At 42.0% G+C, this 22,885-nt stretch overlaps 1 protein-coding gene across 1 annotated transcript in view; it reads left to right on the top strand.

Annotated features, from left to right (window-relative positions):
* LOC143986961 (ALK tyrosine kinase receptor-like) overlaps positions 1-22,885 on the top strand; it is a 317,275-nt gene that overhangs the window by 20,909 nt on the left and 273,481 nt on the right. The window contains exons 2-3 of the mRNA XM_077485377.1: positions 6,831-6,938; positions 11,683-11,783. Of these exons, the coding sequence (XP_077341503.1) occupies positions 6,831-6,938; positions 11,683-11,783 (209 nt within the window). The remainder of the gene's footprint in view (positions 1-6,830; positions 6,939-11,682; positions 11,784-22,885) is intronic.

Raw genomic sequence — 22,885 nt, 5'->3', positions numbered from 1 at the left:
CCCTTTTTCTATCGCATGAGTTATGCGGAGTGGGTGTATGGGGCATTCCCGACTCACTGGGATTTTGATTTGGATACACTGTTTTTAGTTAGTATAGTTGTCCGTTACTTCACATGGAATGCACGGTGCCAGATTACCCTGCGGAAGAAAGTCCTCTCTGTTGAGGTGGTGGTGCACGATATTCTGGGTGAGGTTGGGAAAATTCGGGGTCTTGAGAGGGGCAGGGAGCCTCGGGCAGTCTGGATGAGGGCGTGGAAGAATATCAGACCTGCCTTTGGTGAACTGCCCATCTCTGGGTGAGGAGCTCTTTTCTTTTTCTGGTTCTTTCACTCCCTTAGCTTTTGTTGGTTAGTATCTTCTTTTTGAAGAAGGGCTGCATGCATAATGGGTGCGGGATTGTTTCTTAACCTCACAAGTTTGATGTCTGGTGTAATGGTGTGAGTCGTAATAGGATTTATGTTATTGCTGTAAAGTATTTTTTTTTGGTTTGAGAGCAGTTTTGCTATATTTATTTTAATTTATGTAAATATGTATATATTTATGTATATTTATATATTGTGATTTTATGCTTAATGATTGCAAGACTTTTAATAAAGAAAAATTGGGAAGAATGTCCCTTACATTGGTGATCAGTGGGAAGAATGATCCTTACATTGGTGATCAGTGAGAAGAATGTTCCTTACATTGGTGATCAGTGAGAAGAATGTTCCTTACATTGGTGATCAGTGGGAAGAATGTTCCTTACATTGGTGATCAGTGAGAAGAATGTTCCTTACATTGGTGATCAGTGGGAAGAATGTTCCTTACATTGGTGGTCAGTGGGAAGAATGATCCTTACATTGGTGATCAGTGAGAAGAATGTCCCTTACATTGGTGATCAGTGAGAAGAATGTTCCTTACATTGGTGATCAGTGGGAAGAATGTTCCTTACATTGGTGATCAGTGAGAAGAATGTCCCTTACATTGGGGGTCAGTGAGAAGAATGTTCCTTACATTGGTGATCAGTGGGAAGAATGTTCCTTACATTGGTGATCAGTGAGAAGAATGTTCCTTACATTGGTGATCAGTGGGAAGAATGTTCCTTACATTGGTGATCAGTGAGAAGAATGTTCCTTACATTGGGGGTCAGTGAGAAGAATGTTCCTTACATTGGTGATCAGTGAGAAGAATGTTCCTTACATTGGTGATCAGTGAGAAGAATGTTCCTTACATTGGTGATCAGTGAGAAGAATGTTCCTTACATTGGTGATCAGTGAGAAGAATGTTCCTTACATTGGTGATCAGTGAGAAGAATGTTCCTTACATTGGTGATCAGTGAGAAGAATGTTCCTTACATTGGTGATCAGTGGGAAGAATGTTCCTTACATTGGTGATCAGTGGGAAGAATGATCCTTACATTGGTGATCAGTGGGAAGAATGTTCCTTACATTGGTGATCAGTGAGAAGAATGTCCCTTACATTGGTGATAAGTGAGAAGAATGTCCCTTACATTGGTGATCAGTGATAAGAATGTTCCTTACACTGGCGGTTCCCCTTACAAATTTTTAAAAAGATCGTTGGGGTCAGTAGAATCTTATTTGGGAGGCAGAACTGCTCTTTGCTCATAGAATGGATAGAAATCCCTGGAGGAACTCTAGAATTTCATGGAACTCTAGTTGAGAAATGTTGGTGTGACTCCAGGCAGCGCGGCCCGTTCCTTATGTCATGTCTGGGAACTGAATAAAAGTATCAGAAATGAGATCCTCCCCTCCCCCCTGTGCTCCTGATGTTCCGGAGTACCCCAGTCCACTTCCCTTAGAGTTCCAGCAGCCTAGAAGATCGGGACCTCCAGTCCGTACATCCGCCCCATTATATATCGGACACATAAATCTCTTCATACTTTCCAGTGTAGATATCGATCCTCCCAGCCCTGTATCGGTGATACATTGTTATACCGGCTCATGTCACATACAAGACACGGATTCTTCTAGAAGACGGATAATAGGCAGAAAATATCTGATTTTAACCCCCGGAGCGCCAGCCAGGGGATGTGTTTTTTTCATGTCGTATGAAAATGAAGTCTTCCGCAGAGTCGGTGTAATCTGCGAACATTAAAATGATTTTCCTAAATCCAGCCCGGTGTCTCCTTGTGTGCCAAATTAGGTTTTTATCTATAATCTCCGACCTATTACACTCCTCAAAATTTACTGCAAAATAAGAAGCAAAAAGCCTCTCTCTGTTCTTGAGCCGTAACCAAGGCGCCGCGGCGCGTGCGAGGAGGACACCTCGGGAACGTTACCGTGGACATTTCTGTGACTTTACAAGTCGGTGTGAACACGTTCCTGGCTTGTTACAATGTACAGCGACTGTATCATTTATTAGAAACACTCCATCTTTTATCATTAACCCCAGGGGCGTTGCTAGGTGGGTAAAAGACCAGGGGCTTCAACCCAAAGTCCGAGCCCGGCACCGGGGGGGGGGGGGGGGGTGGAGGGTTGGAAAGCTCACTTGGTTGCTTCTTGGCTTACGAGTGCCCATCAATGCTGACCACTAAAAACTGACATACCTGACCCAACCTACCTGACACACACTGACCATTACACTGACCTACCTGACCATTACACTGACCTACCTGACCATTACACTGACCTACCTGACCATTACACTGACCTACCTGACCATTACACTGACCTACCTGACACACACTGACCATTACACTGACCTACCTGACCATTACACTGACCTACCTGACACACACTGACCTACCTGACCATTACACTGACCTACACTGACCTACCTGACACACACTGACCATTACACTGACCTACCTGACCATTACACTGACCTACCTGACCATTACACTGACCTACCTGACACACACTGACCATTACACTGACCTACCTGACCATTACACTGACCTACCTGACACACACTGACCATTACACTGACCTACCTGACCATTACACTGACCTACACTGACCTACTTGACACACACTGACCATTACACTGATCTACCTGACACACACTGACCATTACACTGACCTACCTGACACACACTGACCTAGCTGACACATACTGACCATTACACTGACCTACCTGAAACACACTGACCTACCTAACCCACACTGACCTACCTGACCATTACACTGACCTACCTTACCCACACTGACCTACCTGACCCACACGGACCTACCTGATGCACAAACTGACCTACCTGACCCACACGGACCTGGCCATTACACTGCCTCGCCATTACACTGACCTACCTGACCATTACACTGACCTACCTGACACACACTGACCATTACACTGACCTACCTGACCATTACAATGAACTACCTGACACACACTGACCATTACACTGACCTACCTGACCATTACACTGACCTACCTGACCTACTTGACACACACTGACCATTACACTGATCTACCTGACACACACTGACCATTACACTGACCTACCTGACCATTACACTGACCTACCTGACCTACTTGACACACACTGACCATTACACTGACCATTACACTGATCTACCTGACACACACTGACCATTACACTGACCTACCTGACACACACTGACCTAGCTGACACATACTGACCATTACACTGACCTACCTGAAACACACTGACCTACCTAACCCACACTGACCTACCTGACCATTACACTGACCTACCTTACCCACACTGACCTACCTGACCCATACGGACCTACCTGATGCACAAACTGACCTACCTGACCCACACGGACCTACCTAACATACACTGACATGCACTGACAATTACACATCAGACTTGAGGTGACCTCCTCCTGCAGCTCAGCCGTAGTGTGCGGTGCGCCCATCTCAGTAGACAGCAGGCAGCCAGGCAGAGACAGGAGAGTAGAGTCATCCGCCCAGCCCCGAGCGGGGATCTCATAGTGCTCGCCGCGGCTGCATTGTAATTCCTGCCTTCTGGAACCTACGCCTATGGTGGACATCACACGTCCTGCAGTCCTGGCATTGGACCAGTGGGATGCCCATAAAAGGCGCTGCAGGCTCCAGAAGGCGGGACCTGCTATGTCACTCGGCCTTGCTCAGAGTCAGATCGGTTCCCGCTCTGGGCTGATAATAGAATTGTGAATGCCAGAGACCCCGGGCTTTTTGGGGCCCACTCTGGGCTCCATGCCCCCTCAGCCCCCCCCCTCCCAATGCCACTGATTAACCCCCTTTTCACCTAACACCCCCCCCCCCCCCCAAAAAAAAAACTCTGTAAGTGGATATACCCCTAAGGGTCAGGAAGGACTTCCCCATCACATGACCACTTCTAATAAGAGTGCTGATTGCCGCTTTAAACAATCTGCTAGCAAACTTCAGCAGGCTTTCAACACGTTTCAAGAAGTGCTGAAGCCTGCTAGCAGGTTGTTTAAAGTGATAATCAGCACTCCCATTGGGATATGTGTTCAATATTTACAAACTGGAGCTGAATGGTACTTTTAAAAGCTTCGACAAAGCTTGCCTAAAGCTCTGCAAATTATTCATCTAAGCTTTTTGTCCACATTGCTCTTATACAAGCTGAAGCCCGTGTGAAACGGTCAGGCATTTTCCAAAAAAACACGCAGGCACCCAAATAAAAACAACAGAGCTATCTGTGCCCACCACACACAGAGCTATCTGTGTCCACCGAAAATGATCCCAATGTTGGGGGAGGGGTTAGGTGAAAAGGGGGTTAATCAGTTGCGTCCGGAGGGGGGGGGGGGTCTGAGGGGGGCTGGAGCCCCGAGTGGGCCCCCAAAAAGCTGATTTGGGTTGAATTTTGTGTCTTTTTTTTTTTTAATCCAATTCCCTCATCAAAGAGATCGCTGTATTGATGGTGGGGGATGGGGATCAGTGGAACCCACCGCCAGCACTTCCCATCTCTTCCCTCTTAACAATTTGTATGGCTTCATTCGGTTGCTTTTGCAACTGTAAGATAAATGAAGATGATTGAATTTGGGACTGTCCTCTAGGAGATCTGTACATCACTGCCTACGGGCAATATCTACCAAAGAGATCTACTGAATAAATACACATGCAATGCTACCAGACCACACACTTGAGGGACTATGACATATGGGACTGTGGGCTGTGCGACTATGTAATATGGGAATTGGGACTGTGGGACTATGGAATATGGGACTATGGACTATGGGACTGTGGAATGTGGGACTATGGAGTATGGGAATAGGGACTGTGGGACTATGGAATATGGAAATTGGGACCGTGGAACTATGGAATGGGGGACTAGGGACTGTGGAATTTGGGACTGTGGGACTATGGAATATGGGACTATGGACTGTGGGACTATGGACTTTGGAATGTGGGATTGTGGGACTATGGACTGTGGACTGTGGGTCTATGGACTATGGGAATAGGGACTGTGCGACTATGGAATATGGACTATGGACTGTGGGACTATGGAGTATGGGAATAAGACTGTGGGACTATGAAATGTGGGAATAGGGACTGTGGGACTATGGAATATGGAAATTGGGACTGTGGGACTATGGAATGGGGGACTAGGGACTGTGGAATTTGGGACTGTGGGACTATGGAATATGGGACTATGGACTTTGGAATGTGGGATTGTGGGACTATGGACTGTGGACTGTGGGTCTATGAACTATGGGAATAGGGACTGTGCGACTATGGAATATGGACTGTGGGACTATGGAGTATGGGAATAGGACTGTGGGACTATGGAATGTGGGAATAGGGACTGTGGACTGTGGGAATAGGGACTGTGGGACTGTGGACTGTGGGACTATGAAATGTAGAACTATGGAATACGTGATCAATGTATAATGCGACTGTAGAATATGGACTGTGGACTATGGGACTGTGTGGGACTATGGCAATATGAGCCTGGAACTCTGGACTAATGAACAATGGGGCTGTACAATATGGACTATGTGACTATAGGAATATGAGACTGTGAACTGTGGGACTATGGACCTCTGGACTAATGAACTATGGGACTGCAGAATATGGACTATGTGACTATGAGACTGTGGAGTATGGACTGTGGACTATGGGACTCTGGAATAATGGGCTGTGAGACTATGAACTATGCAACTGTAGGACTATGGACTATGGGACTGTGGGACTATGGAATATGGGACTATGGAACTATGGACTATAGGACTGGGGACTAATGGACTATGGGACTCTGGACTCTGGGACTTTGGAATATGGGACTAATGGACTATGTGACTGTAGGACTATGGGAATGTGGGACTATTGAAATATGGGACTGTGGACTATTGGACTATGTCTGTGGACTATGAACTGTGGGACTTTGGTAATTGAGACTGTGACATATGGGACTGTGGTGTATGGGACTGTGGGACTATGCGATGTGTGGTGTGCCTAGAGCCGCATACATCACCCAATTATCATTCACTGCTCATTACAAAGTGAGGGGGAAGAGGAGAGGTTCAGGACCTCACTGAGGACATTACAAGGAGGTAGAAAAATATGGTGATAAATAATTGAATGAAAACGAGATTAGACGCCTATTAGGTAGAAGATGGATTATTACTGGAGAACAAGGATATCATTTTAAGGCCACTTCCCTACAGGACATTGGGGAGAATCCCCCTAATAAGGTCTCTGATTGGCCGGCGAAGAATCCCCCCGACCAATGACAAGTCTTCAGTCTCCATCCAAAACTACAAACAATGGGATGGATTTGGTCTTTGTGATCAGATTGTGTTTTGTGTGTGTGACGTCGGCAGTAACAATGTAACATTCTCACTTCCCGGGTCAGATACAATGATGAGAGGTGTCCCCGGTGTACAGATATCTCACATGTTCTCTCTACGTGTCCCCCGCAGGAAATCTCCCCCCCGGATTTTACTGTATGTTTGAAGACGGCAGCTGCGGGTGGACGTTGGACCCCCAAACCTCACTATGGCGGATCGGGAGTCTGGAGGAGTCGGAAGGTAACGAGTCGTGTATTGTAGGGGGAGCGGTAAAATGGGGCAGGAGGAGATTTCTTTGTGTCAATGTTTTTATATTTTATTTGAATAAAATCTTAATTTTACTCCTCCCCTTTAACCCTTTCACTGCCAGAGACGATGGGGGGGGGGGGGGGGGGTGGTTTGCACACATTATTCTAAGCCTGAAGATTACATAAAACTCCCAAAACATATCATTTCTGAAAGCGGACACCCTGGAGAATAAAATAGTGGTAGTTCAAATTTATTTTTACGTCCCCCGATATTACCGCAAAGGTCTAGGAAATGCAAATAAATTTTATTAGACATGTGCAATTCGTTTCGTTCCGAATTAGTTTTTTAACGAATTTCGACAAATTCTTCAATTCGGAAATATCTGAATTAACGAAAACCGGTTTAACGAATTTTTACGAACATTCGTAAATTAGAACTTTCGTAAATTAAAACATTCGTAAATTAGAACATTCGTAAATTAGAATATTAGTAAATTAGAATATTAGTAAATTAGAACATTCGTAAATTAGAATATTAGTAAATTAGAATATTAGTAAATTAGAACATTCGTAAATTAGAATATTCGTAAATTAGAATATTAGTAAATTAGAACAGTCGTAAATTAGAATATTCGTAAATTAGAATATTCGTAAATTAGAATATTCGTAAATTAGAATATTCGTAAATTAGAATATTAGTAAATTAGAACAGTCGTAAATTAGAATATTCGTAAATTAGAATATTCGTAAATTAGAACATTCGTAAATTAGAACATTCGTAAATTAGAATATTAGTAAATTAGAATATTAGTAAATTAGAATATTCGTAAATTAGAATATTCGTAAATTAGAATATTAGTAAATTAGAACAGTCGTAAATTAGAATATTCGTAAATTAGAATATTCGTAAATTAGAATATTCGTAAATTAGAATATTCGTAAATTAGAATATTCGTAAATTAGAATATTTGTAAATTAGAATATTCGTAAATTCAAACTTAAATTATTCGTGAATTTGAATACTTGAAAATTTGGAAATTGGGAAATTCAATATTCGAAAATCGGAAATTCGGAAATCCGAAAATTCATAAATCCAAAAATAAGAACGAAAATTCAAAAGAACGAAAATAAGAACAAAAATCCCAAAATTCGAAAACCCAAAAAATGATAAAACTCTGAAAAAAAATTAACTAACTAATAATAACTTTAATAACTCTAACTACTAAATTATAAGTATTGGAATTTGCTTTCAAATTTGGCTGTTAGTGAACGTAACGAAAATGTTACAAATTATCCGAAATAACGAATGCAGTATCTAAACTAATGGAACGTAACAAATTAATAATAATAATAATAAAAATGTTTTTATTATTATTATTATATTCCGTTTCATTTGTAATTTCGGATAAGTTTCATATTCATTACGTTTACTTTTGAGCCAAATTTGAAAGGAAATTCCAATACCTATAATTTAATAGTTAGTAATAGTTAGTTATTTTTAGTTATCATTTAGAATTTTTGGACTTTCATTCTTTCAAATTTTCGAATTTTCTTCCTTATTTTAGGATTTTGGAAAATTTTCGGATTTAAAAATTTCTGAATTTTCAAAATGTACAAATTTTTCAAATTTACGAATTCTCCCCCCTTTTTTACATTTTGTAAATTATTTTTTTCACAATTATTTTTTTTTCTTTTTTACAATGATAAAAATATTTTTTTTTTTACATTTTGTAAATTATTTTTTGCTATTTTTTTCTACAACGCTTGTTCGGGGGGTGTTAGATGAAATATCAGGGGTCCAAACAGACCCCTTACATCTCACCTTTGAGATAGAGAAACGAATTGAGGACACAGATTCCTCAATCCCTTTCTCTGGAGCCTCATTTGCACAGAAGATGAATGAAGAGGCGACAGAGGCTCCTGTTCATGCGTAAACTGAATCATAGTAAACACAATTTACTATGCTTCAGCTATGAAAGGACACAGGAGCCATCTGTATCGATCACTCACTGTGTGCAGTTCTGAAAAAGAAGGGGCCGGCAAATTACATATTTAGCAGCCCCTTCCTCCACTTTCCATCCGCCTGTGCGCACGCAGCAATTGGAAGAGGAAACCGGTAGCGCTGCGAGGGGGAGGAGGGAGGTCCCAGGCTCGTAGTGGAGACTCTGATGTTGGCAGCACATGGAAGGGGATCGGTGTGGTGGGACGGGAGGATAATTACAGAACGATGCACTGTGTCTGTGTCTCTCCCTCCAGCAGCTGAAAGCTGTCAGAGGGAGAAGGGGAGAAACCGGCTTTCAGCTGCTGGAGGGAGAGACACAGACACAGTGCATCGTTCTATAATTGTCCTCCTGTGTCGCCACACTGATCTCCTTGCTGTCCAGGCCCCCCTGTATGCCCGGGCACAGTGGTACCCCCTATCGGCGGCCCTGGTTGCAGCCTTCCCGTATTCTACTACAAATGTCTTTTAAAATCATGGTAGGCTTTCTAATTAGGAAGCCCAGCATCAGCTTTCTGTTGCCTCTCGATCAGCTGTGTCTAGGGTTCTGTATACAGAGGTTTATTCTATCTATTTGTTTTCTCTATAAGTCGAACTTTATAGAATTGTGTCAGCCAGACAAGCTATGGAACTAAATCCCCGATAGTCATTAGTATATTACAGTACAGCTCTGCAGGGATGTAGTGACCAGCAGATGGAGCCGTAGTGCCCAGTGGGGGGCGCCGACATCCCGACACACTAGGAAGTGTCAGATGATGATGATACTTCTGTGTAGATCTGTGAGAGACGATCGAAAGTCCGAGTCTTCTGGATGCCATCCATGTATTATTATTCTTATTCTACAGGCTGGTTTATTTTTTATTTTTATTTTCGTTTTTTTATATAAAAATAATAATAATAATAATAATATAATATAATATAATAATAATAATAATAATAATAATATAATATGGTCTCTTTCTTCATTTTACTATTTTTGCTGAATCGTAGAAATTATCTGATGAAATTGTCACCATTGTATTCTCTGAATATAATCCGATCACATTATCTCTCTTCTCTCTCCTTTTCTTTCCTCTCTTTACTCCTCTTCTTTCTTCTACCCTCTCCTCCTCTTCTCTGTTCTCTTCTCTTTTTCTCCTTTGCTCCTCTTCTCGCTTCTCCTATCTTCTCTGTTTTCCCTTCTCTCTTCTTTTATAATCTCTCTTCTCTCCCTTCTTCTCTCTAATCTTATATTCTCTCTTTTCTTTCTCTCTTCTTTTCTCTTTTCATCTCCTCTCTGTTCTCTTCTCCTTTCTCCTCTTCTCTCTTCTACCTTCATCTCTCCTCTTCTCTCTTTTCTCTCCTTCTCCCTATGCTCCTCTTCTCTTTTATATTATCTTCTCTCGTTTCTCTTCTCTCCTCTTTTCATCTCCTCTCTGTACTCTTCTCCTCTTGTCTGCTCTTCTTTCATCTCTCCTCTTCTCTCTTCTTTCCTCTTCTCTATTCTCTTATCTCTTTTCTCCCCTTCTCTCTTCTAACCCCTTCTCTCTTCTATCCCCTTCTCTCTTCTATCCTTTTTTTCCTCTCTTCTCTTCGTTTCTCTTTTCTCCCCATGTTGCTTCTCTCATCTTCTCCATTCTCCCTTCTTCTCTCCTATTTTCTCTTCTCTCCTCTCTTTTCTCCTCTCTCATCCTCTCTTCTTTCCTCTTCTCTTTTCTATCATTTTCTCTCTTTTCCTTTCTCTCCTCTTTCCTCTTTTCACCTCCCCTCTGTTCTATTTTCTTTTCTCCTTTTCTTTGTTCTCCCTTTTATCTCTCCTCTTCTTCTCTCTTTTCTCCCCTCTTTTCTTTTCTATCATCTTCTCTCTTTTCTCTTCTCTTTTCACCTCCTCTGTTCTTTTTTCTTTTCTCCCTTTCTCCTCTTCTCTGCTCTACCTTTATCCCTCCTCTTCTCTCTTTTCTCTTCCCTTCTCTCTTTTCTCATCTCTCCTCTCTTTTCTCATCTCTCCTCTCTTCTTTCCTTTTCTCTATTCACTCATCTCTTTTCTTCTCTTCTCTCTTTTCTCTTTTTCTTCTTCTCTCTTTTCACCTCTTTTTGCGTCTCTCATCTTCTCCGTTCGCCATTATTCTCTCCTCTTTTCTCTTCTTGCATCTTTTCTCTTTTTTTCTCTCCCCTCCTTTCTTCTCTCCTCTTCTTTTTTTATCATCTTCTCTCTTTTCTCTTCTCTCCTCTTTCCTCTTTTCACCTCCTATCTGTTCTCTTTTCTCCTCTTCTTTATTCTCCCTTTATCTCTCTTCTTCTCTATTTTCTCCTCTTTTCTTTTCTCCTCTTCTCTCCCCTTCTCTCTCCTCTTCTCTCCCCTTCTCTCTTCTTTCTCCCTCTTTCTGCTCTTCTCTCTTTTCTCCTTGTCTCTCCCCCTCTCTTTTCTCCTCTTCTCTCTTCTCTTCTCTCTTTTCTCCCCCTCTCTCTTTTGTCCTTTTCTCTCTTCTCCTTGTCTCTCTCTTCTTCCCTTCTCTCTTCTTCTCTCTTTTCTTCCCTTCTCTCTTCTCCTTGTCCCCCCCCCTCTTTTCTCCTCTTCTCTCTTCTCTCCCCCTCTCTCTCCTCTTCTTCTCTCTTTTCTCCTCTCCATCTCTCTCTTCTTCTCTCTTTCCTCCTCTCCATCTCTCTCTTCTCTTCTCTCTTTTCTCCTCTCATCTCCCCCTCTCTCTTCTCTCTTTTCTCCCCTCCTCTCCCCCTCTCTCTTCTCTCGGTCATGCAGATTCTGTGCTCCTCCTGAACACCAGAGACTCGCCGATCTTGCAGAGTTCTGTAATGACCAACGTGCTCTTCCCATCCCCCCTGAAGAACGCCACCTGCGAGGTAAGTGACACCCGGGTAGGGAAATCTGCACTGGAATTAAACTAAACGGTCGGAAATCCCCGGAAAACCGATACTCTTCTAAAGAAGAGAGGTCATGTGACCACATGCAGACTCCGCCTCTCTGCTCATCAGAGTGCTAATAAGCCCAAAAACAAACATTTATTATACCGCAGCTTACCAATTCTTAAATGTGACGGCTGCTTTTGTTTTCTTTTTTTTTTTTTTTTTTTTTCTTCTATTTTCATCCGGTGATCCAGCCAGCAAGTCTATTTTTTTGTACTTTGTTTTTTTTTTTACAAGCTCAAGCTCTCCAGCAGAACATATCAGTTTACACAGACAAGACAAACCATTTAACACTAACAGGGGTGCTTACAATGATGCGCTTTTATTTGTTATGTAAAGCCTTTATTCCAAAAGGAAAACAAAACAAAACAGTTTGCCGTGAGCTGTGAGTTTGGCTTCGATTAGTTTGTGTATCTAAATCTGCTAGTACCATTAATATCCCCCCCCCACCCCCGACTGGCAATTCTGCTGTGCTCCTTCATCCAGAATGGGGGGGGGGCGCTCTAATATAGGAGGGGGTGTTACTGGCCCGATCAGCAGGTGAAAACAGAGGGGGGAAAAAAAAAAACTGAAAAAAGAAAACGAATGCAGCCACCACATCTAATGATTGATAAGCTGCAATGTATTACTATTATTGCAGCGACTTTATCCTGCGCTCCTTTTATTTTCACCCTTTAATACATCTCACCCCCTTTTTTCTTTTTTATGTCTCCACTTGCCGGCTTTAAATAAAATTGGCGACACGCGTTCGGCTCTAATTTGTTCTAGAAATAAACCGCAGGTATCCACCGCCGCGGCAGCCATGAATAATATATAAAGTACAACCGGCGGTATAGAAAACCGCAGAAACAAGATTTTTACATATAAAAAAAAAAGCTCTTTAATAATTAAATCCCCCCCACAGGGGCCTCTTTGTTCCATTGAAGAGCCCTGAAATACGTTCCCGTGAAACGCTCGGCGTCGGCGCAGCGCTCCATCATTCATCAGCTTTTTTTTTTTGTGTGTAGCGGTAATTAAACCGACGCCGCCGACACAATATTTCTACCTCTCCCTTCGGGGTTGTGTAATGTAAATATTAGCCGATGTGCAGAAAAAAAAAAAAAACACACATTTCCCCGAATTCTCCTCGTTTCCTCTGTATGGTGGAAACTCTTTTTATTGGCTTGTGATTGGCTGTGTGAGGTGCTGAGGTTGTCAGCAATGGCGGGGTGGTAGGTGGGCGGAGCTGAGAATGTCTTAAGATGGGGGTTCCCAAGATACCTCACTTTGTGTTTGAGGACATAAAAAAATTGTAACACCCAGCATTTTATTCTCTAGAGCCTCTGCTTATAAAAAAAAAAAAAAAAATATATATATATATATATATATATATATATATATATATATATATATATATATATATATATATATTTTTTTTATATAAGCAGAGGCCCTCGAGAATAAAAATGGTGGGTGTTGCCATTTTTTATGTCATACACTATTTGCTCAGCGTTTTTTAAACTAATATATATATATATATATATATATATATATATATATATTAGTTAAAAAAAAAACGCTGAGCAAATAGTGTATGACATAAAAAAAAATGGCAACACCCACCATTTTTATTCTCTAGAGCCTCTGCTTATAAAAAAAAAAGTATGTATATATATATATATATATATATATTATATATTATATATAAGCAGAGGCCCTCAAGAATAAAAATGGTGGGTGTTGCCATTTTTTATGTCATACACTATTTGCTCAGCGTTTTTTAAACTAATATATATATATATATATATATATATATATATATATATATATATATATATATATATTAGTTAAAAAAAAAACGCTGAGCAAATAGTGTATGACATAAAAAAAATTGCAACACCCACCATTTTTATTCTTGAGGGCCTCTGCTTAAAAAAAATATATATATATCTGTTCGAAAAACCGCTGTGCAAATATTGTATAACATAAAAAATTGAAACGCCCACCATTTTATTCTCTAGGGCCTGTGCTTAAAAAGAAAAAAAAAAAAATATTGGTTTGAAAAAAAGGCTGTGCAAATATTATATGACATAAAAAATGGCAACACCCACCATTTTATTTTCTAGGGCCTCTGCTTAAAAAAAAAATATATTGGTTCAAAAAACACAGCTGCGCAAATATTGTATGACATAAAAAATGGCAACGACCACCATTTTATATATATATAAACGACCACCATTTTATATAAAAAAAATAAAAAAAATGTATATATATATGTATATATATATATATATATATATATAATTTTTTATTTTATTTTTTAAGCATAGGCCCTAGAGAAAAAAATGGTGAGTGCCATTTTATGTCATACAATATTTGCGCAGCAATTTTTCAAACCAATATTTGAGCACAGCCTGCTTAAAAAAAAAAATATTGGTTTGAAAAATTGCTGCGCAAATATTGTATGACATAAAATGGCACTCACCATTTTTTTCTCTAGGGCCTATGCTTAAAAAATAAAATAAAAAATTATATATATATATACATATACATATACATTTTTTTTATTTTTTTTCTTAAGCAGGTGCCCTAGAGAATATATATTTATTTTACATATATATATATATATATATATATATATATATATATATATATAAAATTGGGGGGAGATTTAGGCTCTGTTCACACCTGAGCAATCTGGATTGCGGGCGGAATCTGAAACCACTTGACCTCTGGAAGATTTACCCCACTTTATGACCAGGCCATTTACTTTAACTGACAATTGCGCGGTCGTGCAACAACAATGCACCCAAATAAGTGTTTAAAATGTATATCCTTTTTTTTTACCTCCACACATAGAGCTTTCTTTTGGTGGTATTTGATCAACTCTGAGTTTTTTTTATTTCTTTTTTGTGCTATCAACAATAAATCAACAATTGAAAAGATAATAATATTTTTTTTACTTTGTTATAAAACATATCCAATAAAAAAATTTAAAAAAATTATGAAAAATTAAAATTTCTTCATCAATTTAGGCCAATTTGTATTCTGCTAGATATTTTTGGTAAAAAAAAATATCCCAATAATGTATATTGATTGGTTTGTGCAAAAGTTATAGCGTTTTTTTTTTTTTGCGCTATCGAGACAATTTTGCGCTATAAAAGACAATTTTGTAAATAAAACAATATTTTTGTTACTTTCTGCTATAAAACACATCCAATTAAAAAAAAAAAAAAATGTAACAAATATCTAATTTCTTTATCAATTTAGGCAATTATGTATTTTGCTAGATATTATTTGGTAAAAATAAAATCCCAATAAGTGTATATTCATTGGTTTTCACAAAAGTTATAGCGCCTACAAACTACAGGATAGACACTGTAATTGTGATAGATTTTTTTTTTCTTTTTAATACTAGTAATAGTGGCGATCAGCGACTTATAGCAGAACTGCGATATTGCAACGGACAATTTGACACTAACTGACACTTTGCGGGAAAACAGTGACACTAATACAGCAATCAGTGGTAAAAATAACAGTTGCGCGGTCATGCAACAATCCACCCAAATAAATTAAAAAAATCAACGTCCTTTCCCCCCCCCACAAATAGTTTTTTTTTTTCTCGTACATCACGGGACACAGAGACTCAGTAATTACTGAGGGGTTATAGGGTATCACTAGGTGATTGGACACTGGCACACCCTAGACAGGAAGTTCAATCCCCCATATAACCCCTCCCCCTACTGGAGGTGCCTCCGTTTTTTCGGCAGTGTCTTAGGTGTTGGGCACAAGTAAAGATAGATGTGCTGTGCTGAGCTCCGCTGGAATATCCTTACTGGGGCCAGCTATGCAACCGGATCCATTCAAGGTGTCTTTTCCAGGCCGAATTGGATGGTACCCGGGCCTCGTGTCCGAAGAAACAAGGTTTTACCTGTCACGCTTCTCTTTTTAGAGAGCTGGACCCTTGGATCCAGTATTTGTTTTTTTCAGCCATATTCCTGGCAGGGTGCTTTACGGGCCCAGAACTGCGGATACCCCTATTTAAGGGGGCCCCAGTCTCTGAAGTTTTTTTTTTTCCTAACGGAGCCCACCGTGAGAGGTGAAGATTGGGTCTGTTATTCAGACCCTGCAAGCTGGATAAGGTAAGGGAGACTCCTCAAGAATTTTTCTAGTTCTAGTAGGTTTTCTCCTTTTAAGTAAATGTATGCTATGCCTATAGTCGCCACCGGGAGCTTCCAAGAGCACATACCTTTTCATGCCTGATCTGTCTGCTTGGTGTCCACTCTCTATGCTCCTCCAGCCATGCTCCTGGAAGGATGAAGGTAAGGGTTTTTTTTTTTTCCTTCTGGGATTCTCCCTCCATGGATTATGGGCCTGAGACAGGCCTGGGCAGAGAGCGGTAATATACCCCACCACCCGCCAACGTCCGCCCCGTCCACCGCCGCCATTACAGCAGCCTCACATCCACCGGCCCTTCCCTCTCCTCTGTCCCAGCCTCCCCTCCATGCTTGCCTCTGCTCGCGCGGGAAACGCTCGTTTTTAAAAACGGGCGTGGGGGGGGGGGGGCGGAAGTGGTCGGAGGAGGGGGGGGGCGGAGCATTAGGCTACACAGGCTTTAAAGTGCACTCTTTTTCAGATGCACACAGCCTATGGAGGGACACAGAGCTGACAGGCGCATGTGAGTGTGGGAGACACAGGCATTCCCAGGCAGCATTTACTTAGGCACCAGACTGAGTCTTAAGTAGCAGCAGCAGTTGCTGAACTACAGGGCTCAGCAGTCAGTGCATTTTTTTGTGTGGTACCTCTACCTTTTGTTGCTTTGCACTGTGGGAAAATGAGGTTCAAGTACCCCGAAGAATAGGGTCTCTAAGGGGTTCCCTTCAGGCTCTGAGGACCCCCCTCTGCAACACCTTCTCCCCCCTGCAGGACCCGGGGAGGCTGGCCTGGGAGAGCCGTCGGGGGCTGCAGCTGCTTCTGGCACTTCAGCCCCTGTATACATTACACAGGAGGTTTTTTTCCTCAACCATAAACGTTTTAGAGGAAAGATTAGTGGCCTAAATCGCATCTTCACTCAGTGGAAGAAAACGCACTAGGCCCCCCTCTATCACCCAGGACCCTCAGAGTGAGGAACTCTGGGATGAAGGAGAGAGGAATCCCCCTCAGAGGATCGGGAGGAGACTGATGATTCCACTTCTGAGGAATCTAGTAGAGAAGGGTCCTCTTCAGCTTCTCAGGATGAGAAAATGTGGGTGCAAATTCTTGCTGGATTGGTCCGTTCCACGTTTAAGTTACCCGTACCTGAGTCAGTTAAAGAACCCACTTCTTCTCTGGGTTCACTGAAACCTCCTCAAACTGCGATAAACATTTTTTTCCTCCTAAAAAGTTTTCTACACTTTATCCTATGGAGGAAAAATTTACTAAGATGTGGGGTATACCGGCACTTGACGCCGCCATTTCCTCCGTAAACAAAAGCCGGACTTGTCCTGTTGACAACACTCAGATGCTTAGGGATCCAACTGATAAGAAAATGGAATTCCTATTAAAAAATGTTTTCGCCTTGGCAGGTTCAGTAACACAACCTGCAGTGGCAGCAATTGGATTCTGTCAATATTTGAGAGACCATGTTAAACAGGGGCCTTACCTGAACAGCAAGCCCGGGGGGGTTAGCTAACCTTCCAGCGGCTCTGTGTTTTGCTGTTGATGCTATCAGAGATTCTATCTTTCAGACGTCTCGCCTTACGCTTGGATTGGTACACATGCGTAGAATCTTGTGGCTGAAAAATTATTCAGCTGAATCGCCATGTAAGAAACTCCTGGCGGGATTTCCCTTTCGTGGTGCAAAACTGTTTGGAGAGGACTTGGACAATTATATCCAAAGGATCTCTAGTGGGAAAAGCACCCTTTTACCAGTCAAGAAAAGGAGTAAACGTCCCTCCTTTAAATGGGCGATTGCTCCAGTGCCAGGGGCATCAGCCTCCAGGCAGTCACGACGGCCTCCTCCGTCAAGCTCTAAGGTTAAAACTCAGAGTCAACCCCAGGGGCAAAAGAAGTCCTGGGGGGAGAAGGTCTTCAAGACAAAACACTAAGACCTCCTTATGAAGGGGCGCCCCCGCTCACTCGAGTGGGGGGGAAGACTACTAAAGTTCTCAGGGCTCTGGCACGAGGAATTTTGGGACAAATGGGTGGTCTCCACAATAACGCTAGGTTACAAACTAGAATTCAGAGAATTCCCTTCTCCTCGTTTCCTCAGATCAAATGTACCCAGAGAAAAAGAAGTTGCTCCTTCTAGCGTTGGAGTGACTATTGTCCCAAAAAGTTATCATGGTAGTTCCCATGCAAGAGCAGGGAATGGGGTTTTATTCAAACCTTTTCACGGTACCAAAGCCAAACGGAGATGTCAGAACCATTCTAGATCTCAAAGATCTAAACCGATTTCTAGAGATACAGTTCTTTCGCATGGAATCGATCCAATCGGTAGTCTCCATCCTACGAGGAGGAGAACTTCTGGCATCAATAGACACCAAGGATGCGTACCTGCATGTACCTATTTTCCCTGCTCATCAAAAGTTCCTGCGTTTCGAAGTAGAAAAACGTCACTTTCAGTTCGTAGCTCTGCCTTTTCGGGCTCGCTACTACACCTCGGGTGTGTTTACAAAGATCTCCTCTGGCCAGATTAAGGGCCCAAGGTATAACGATAATATCATACCTAGACGACTTGCTCTTGATAGACCGGTCGGTAGCCCGCCTGGACCAAAATCTGGTCACCACAATCAACTACCTGGAACACCTAGGTTGGGTCCTCAACTTAGAGAAGTCTTCTTTAAAACCAGTAAGAAGACTAGAGTATTTGGGTCTGGTCATAGATACAGCCCAGCAGAGGGTATTCCTACCCCAAGCAAAGATCAGTGCTATAAGAGAACTGATTCAGGTAGTCAAGGCAAAGAAGGGTCCTTCTATTCGTCTTTGTATGAGGTTGTTGGGGAAGATGGTGGCTTCATTCGAAGCAGTTCCCTATGCTCAGTTTCCTTCAAGGCTACTGCAAAACAGTATCCTATCAGCCAGGAACAAGAAAGTTCAGGCGTTAGATTTTCTGATGCATCTGTTCCCTACAACACGTTGGAGCCTCAGCTGGTGGTTGATACCCGAAAAACTGAGGAAAGGAAAATCCTTTTTACTGGTTACTTGGACAGTGGTAACAACAGATGCCAGTCTTTCGGGTTGGGGGGGGGGCAGCCCTGGAACAGTCGACTGTCCAAGGGAAATGGTCCAGGACCAAGAGGGCCTTACCCATCAACATTCTGGAAATCCATGCGGCGTATCTAGCCCTAAAAGCCTGGACACTCAGGTTGCAGGGTTGCCCTGTCAGGATCCAGTCTGACAATGCCACAGCAGTGGCTTATATCAATCACCAAGGGGGCACCAAGAGTCGTGTAGCTCAGGAAGAAGTAAACCAGATCTTAATCTGGGCAGAAAGACATGTACCATACATATCGGCAGTCTTCATTCTGGGGGTTGAGAACTGGCAGGCAGACTACTTGAGCCGCCAGCAGTTAGTTCCAAGGGAATGGCCTCTCCACCCCGACGTCTTTTTGGCCATATGCCAGAGATGGGGGGTTCTGGATGTAGATCTCTTTGTGTCCAGGTTCAATAACAAGGTTGACAACTTTGTGTCAAGAGTGAGGGATCCTCTTGCATGCGGGACAGATGCGTTGGTTACTCCATGGCATCAGTTCTCTCTGATTTATGTGTTCCCTCCTATTCTGCTACTGCCAAGACTGCTTTGCAGGATCAGGTAGGAAAATAAGTTGGTGCTTCTGGTGGCCCGAGCATGGCCCAGAAGAGCTTGGTATGCAGAAATAGTGAAGACGGCGGTAGGCTCTCCTCGGACCCTACCGTCCCATCCAGACCTGCTATCCCAGGGACCGGTATTACATCCTACCTTACAAACGCTAAATTTAATGGTTTGACTATTGAAACCCACATTCTGAAGAATCGTGGGCTTTCGGGCCCTGTGGTATCTACCTTGAATAATGCAAGAAAGCCAGCTTCCAGAATGATTTATCATAGAGTCTGGAAAGCATATGTCTCCTGGTGTGAATCCAGGGGTTGGCACCCCAGAAAATATGTCATAGGCAGAATCCTCGAATTTCTGCAAAATGGGTTAGAGATGAAACTGGCCTTGAGTACCATCAAGGGCCAAGTCTCGGCCTTATCGGTTCTGTTTCAACGTCCACTTGCTTCACATTCTTTGGTCTGAAGCTTTATACAAGGGGTAACGCACCTTAATCCTCCAGTTAGGGCGCCTCTGAACCCCTGGGATTTTAATTTAGTTCTGTCAGCTTTACAGAAGCAGCCTTTTGAACCGATACATCAGATTCCCTTAGTTCTGTTGACAAGGAAATTCATTTTTCTGGTGGCCATTTCTTCTGCCAGAAGGGTATCAGAATTAGCGGCCCTCTCTTATAAAGAACCGTATCTGATAATGCACAAGGATAGAGTGGTGTTACGCCCTCATCCTAGTTTTCTACCGAAGGTGGTCTCAGGTTTTCGTCTAAACCAAGATATTGTTCTGCCTTCCTTTTTTCCAAATCCCTGTTCTACGGAAGAGAAGTCACTGCATTCTTTGGATGTAGTGAGAGCAGTCAAAGCCTATCTGGGAGCGACGGCTCAGAGTCGCAAGACGGCTGTTTTGTTCCTATTGCCAGAGGGTCCTAAGAGAGGACAGGCAGCATCGAAATCTACCATTGCTAAATGGATTCGACAAATAATTGTTCCAGCTTATGGTTTGAAGCAAAAGATTCCACCTTTTCAGATCAAGGTGCACTCCACTAGGGCTATTATTGCTTCATGGGCGGTGCATCACCAGGCCTCCATGGCTCAAATCTGCAAGGCCGCAACCTGGTCATCAGTCCACACATTCACCAAATTTTATCAGGTGGATGTGGGAAGGCATGAGGACTTCGCCTTTGGGCGTAGTGTGCTGCAGGCAGCGGTACAGGGTCCTCAGGTCTGAGTACACCCTATGTTGTGTGGTTCCCCTCCCCTCGGATAGCATTGCTCTGGGACATCCCACCAGTAATTACTGAGTCTCTGTGTCCCGTGATGTACGAGAAAGAAAATAGGATTTTTATAACAGCTTACCTGTAAAATCCTTTTGTTTTGAGGTACATCATGGGACACAGAGGTCCCTCCCCTCTTCTAATACACTTATATTGCTTTGCTACAAAACTGAGTTACCTCCAGTAGGGGGAGGGGTTATATGGGGGATTGAACTTCCTGTCTAGTGTGTGTCAGTGTCCAATCACCTAGTGATACCCTATAACCCACCAGTAATTACTGAGTCTCTGTGTCCCGTGATGTACCTCAAAAGAAAAGGATTTTACAGGTAAGCTGTTATAAAAATCATATTTTTGGTGGCATTTGAACACCTCTGTGGCTTTTTATTTTATTTTTTTGCACTATAAACAAAAAAAAAAGAGTGACAATTTTGAAAAAAAAGTAAAGTCATATTTTTACTTTTTTTCTATAATAATTATCCCCCAAAAATATATATAAAAAAATTTTTTCTTTCTCAGTTTAGGCCGATACGTATTCTTCTACATATTTTTGGTAAAAAAAAAAAACCGCAATAAGTGTACATTGATTGGTTTGCCCAAAAGTTATAGCAAAATAGGGGATATATTTATGGCATTTTTATTATTATTTTTTTTTATTAGTAATGGCGGCAATCACGATTTTTATCATGACTGCGACATTATGGCGTTTCGTTTACAGACGTATTTTCATTTTAACAAAAAACAAAACAAAACAAAAAAAATTAAATTAATATATATATATATATATATATATATATATATATATATATATATATATATATATATATATATATATAATTTATTTATTTATTTTTTTCTAAGCTGCTAAACTAATGTTTAGCAGAGTTTCGTTTACAGGTGTATTTTCATTTTAACCAAAAAAAAAATAATTATATATATATATTTACATTTTTTTTTCTAAACGCAAATGCGCCAAACCGCTGCTAAACGGACGTTTTTAAATGTCAGATTCTAGCTTTCAAGTTAAACCATTCAGGAGAGGTTAAACGTCCCATCTGAGTTCTGTGTGTGATTGGACACGGCCGGTTTCAGCTGAAATCATTGGCTGTAATCTGCTGCCAAACGCACGCTGTGTCCAATAGCAGCATGGGTCAGTTTGCGGTTGGTGCGCACGTGGAAGGAGGCGGGTCACATAACTGTACAGTGGTACCTTGGAATTACGATCATAATTCGTTCCAGGAGAATGCTTGTAATCCAAAGCATTCGCATATCAAAGCGAGCTTCCCCATAAAAGTCAATGGAAAATCAGATAATTACCATAGTTCTATAGTGACTTCTATTGTATGCAGTACCACATGTGGCCAGAGGTGGGGGGGGGGGCACCGGAAACAGTCAGAAACCGATTGGAGCCACTCAGATGCACGCGGAAACACTCAGAAAGGCTCGGAAACACTCGGGAACCTGTGCAGAGACTATGACTCAAGACACTGCCAACAATGGTGGACCATATCCTATGCTGAGACTCTGACTCAAGACACTGCCAACAATGGTGGACCATATCCTATGCTGAGACACTGCCAACAATGGTGGACCATATCCTATGCTGAGACTCTGACTCAAGACACAGCCAACAATGGTGGACCATATCCTATGCTGAGACTCTGACTCAAGACACTGCCAAAAATGGTGGACCATATCTTGTGCTGAGACTCTGAGACACTGACAACAATGGTGGACCATATCCTATGCTGAGACTCTGAGACACTAACAACAATGGTGGACCTATGGTGGACCATAACCTATGCAGAGACTCTGACTCAAGACACTGCCAACAATGGTGGGCCATATCCTATGCTGAGACTCTGAGACACTGCCAACAATGGTGGACCATATCCTATGCTGAGACTCTGACTCAAGACACAGCCAACAATGGTGGACCATATCCTATGCTGAGACTCTGACTCAAGACACAGCCAACAATGGTGGACCATATCCTATGCTGAG

The sequence above is a fragment of the Lithobates pipiens genome, unplaced genomic scaffold, assembly GCF_037356315.1.
Source record: "Lithobates pipiens isolate NorthernLeopardFrog02 unplaced genomic scaffold, aLitPip1_a1.2 Scaffold_18, whole genome shotgun sequence".
Classification (NCBI taxonomy): domain Eukaryota; kingdom Metazoa; phylum Chordata; class Amphibia; order Anura; family Ranidae; genus Lithobates; species Lithobates pipiens.
The sequence above is the reverse complement of the archived record's forward strand: the minus strand, read 5'-3'. Positions and strand labels throughout refer to the sequence as shown.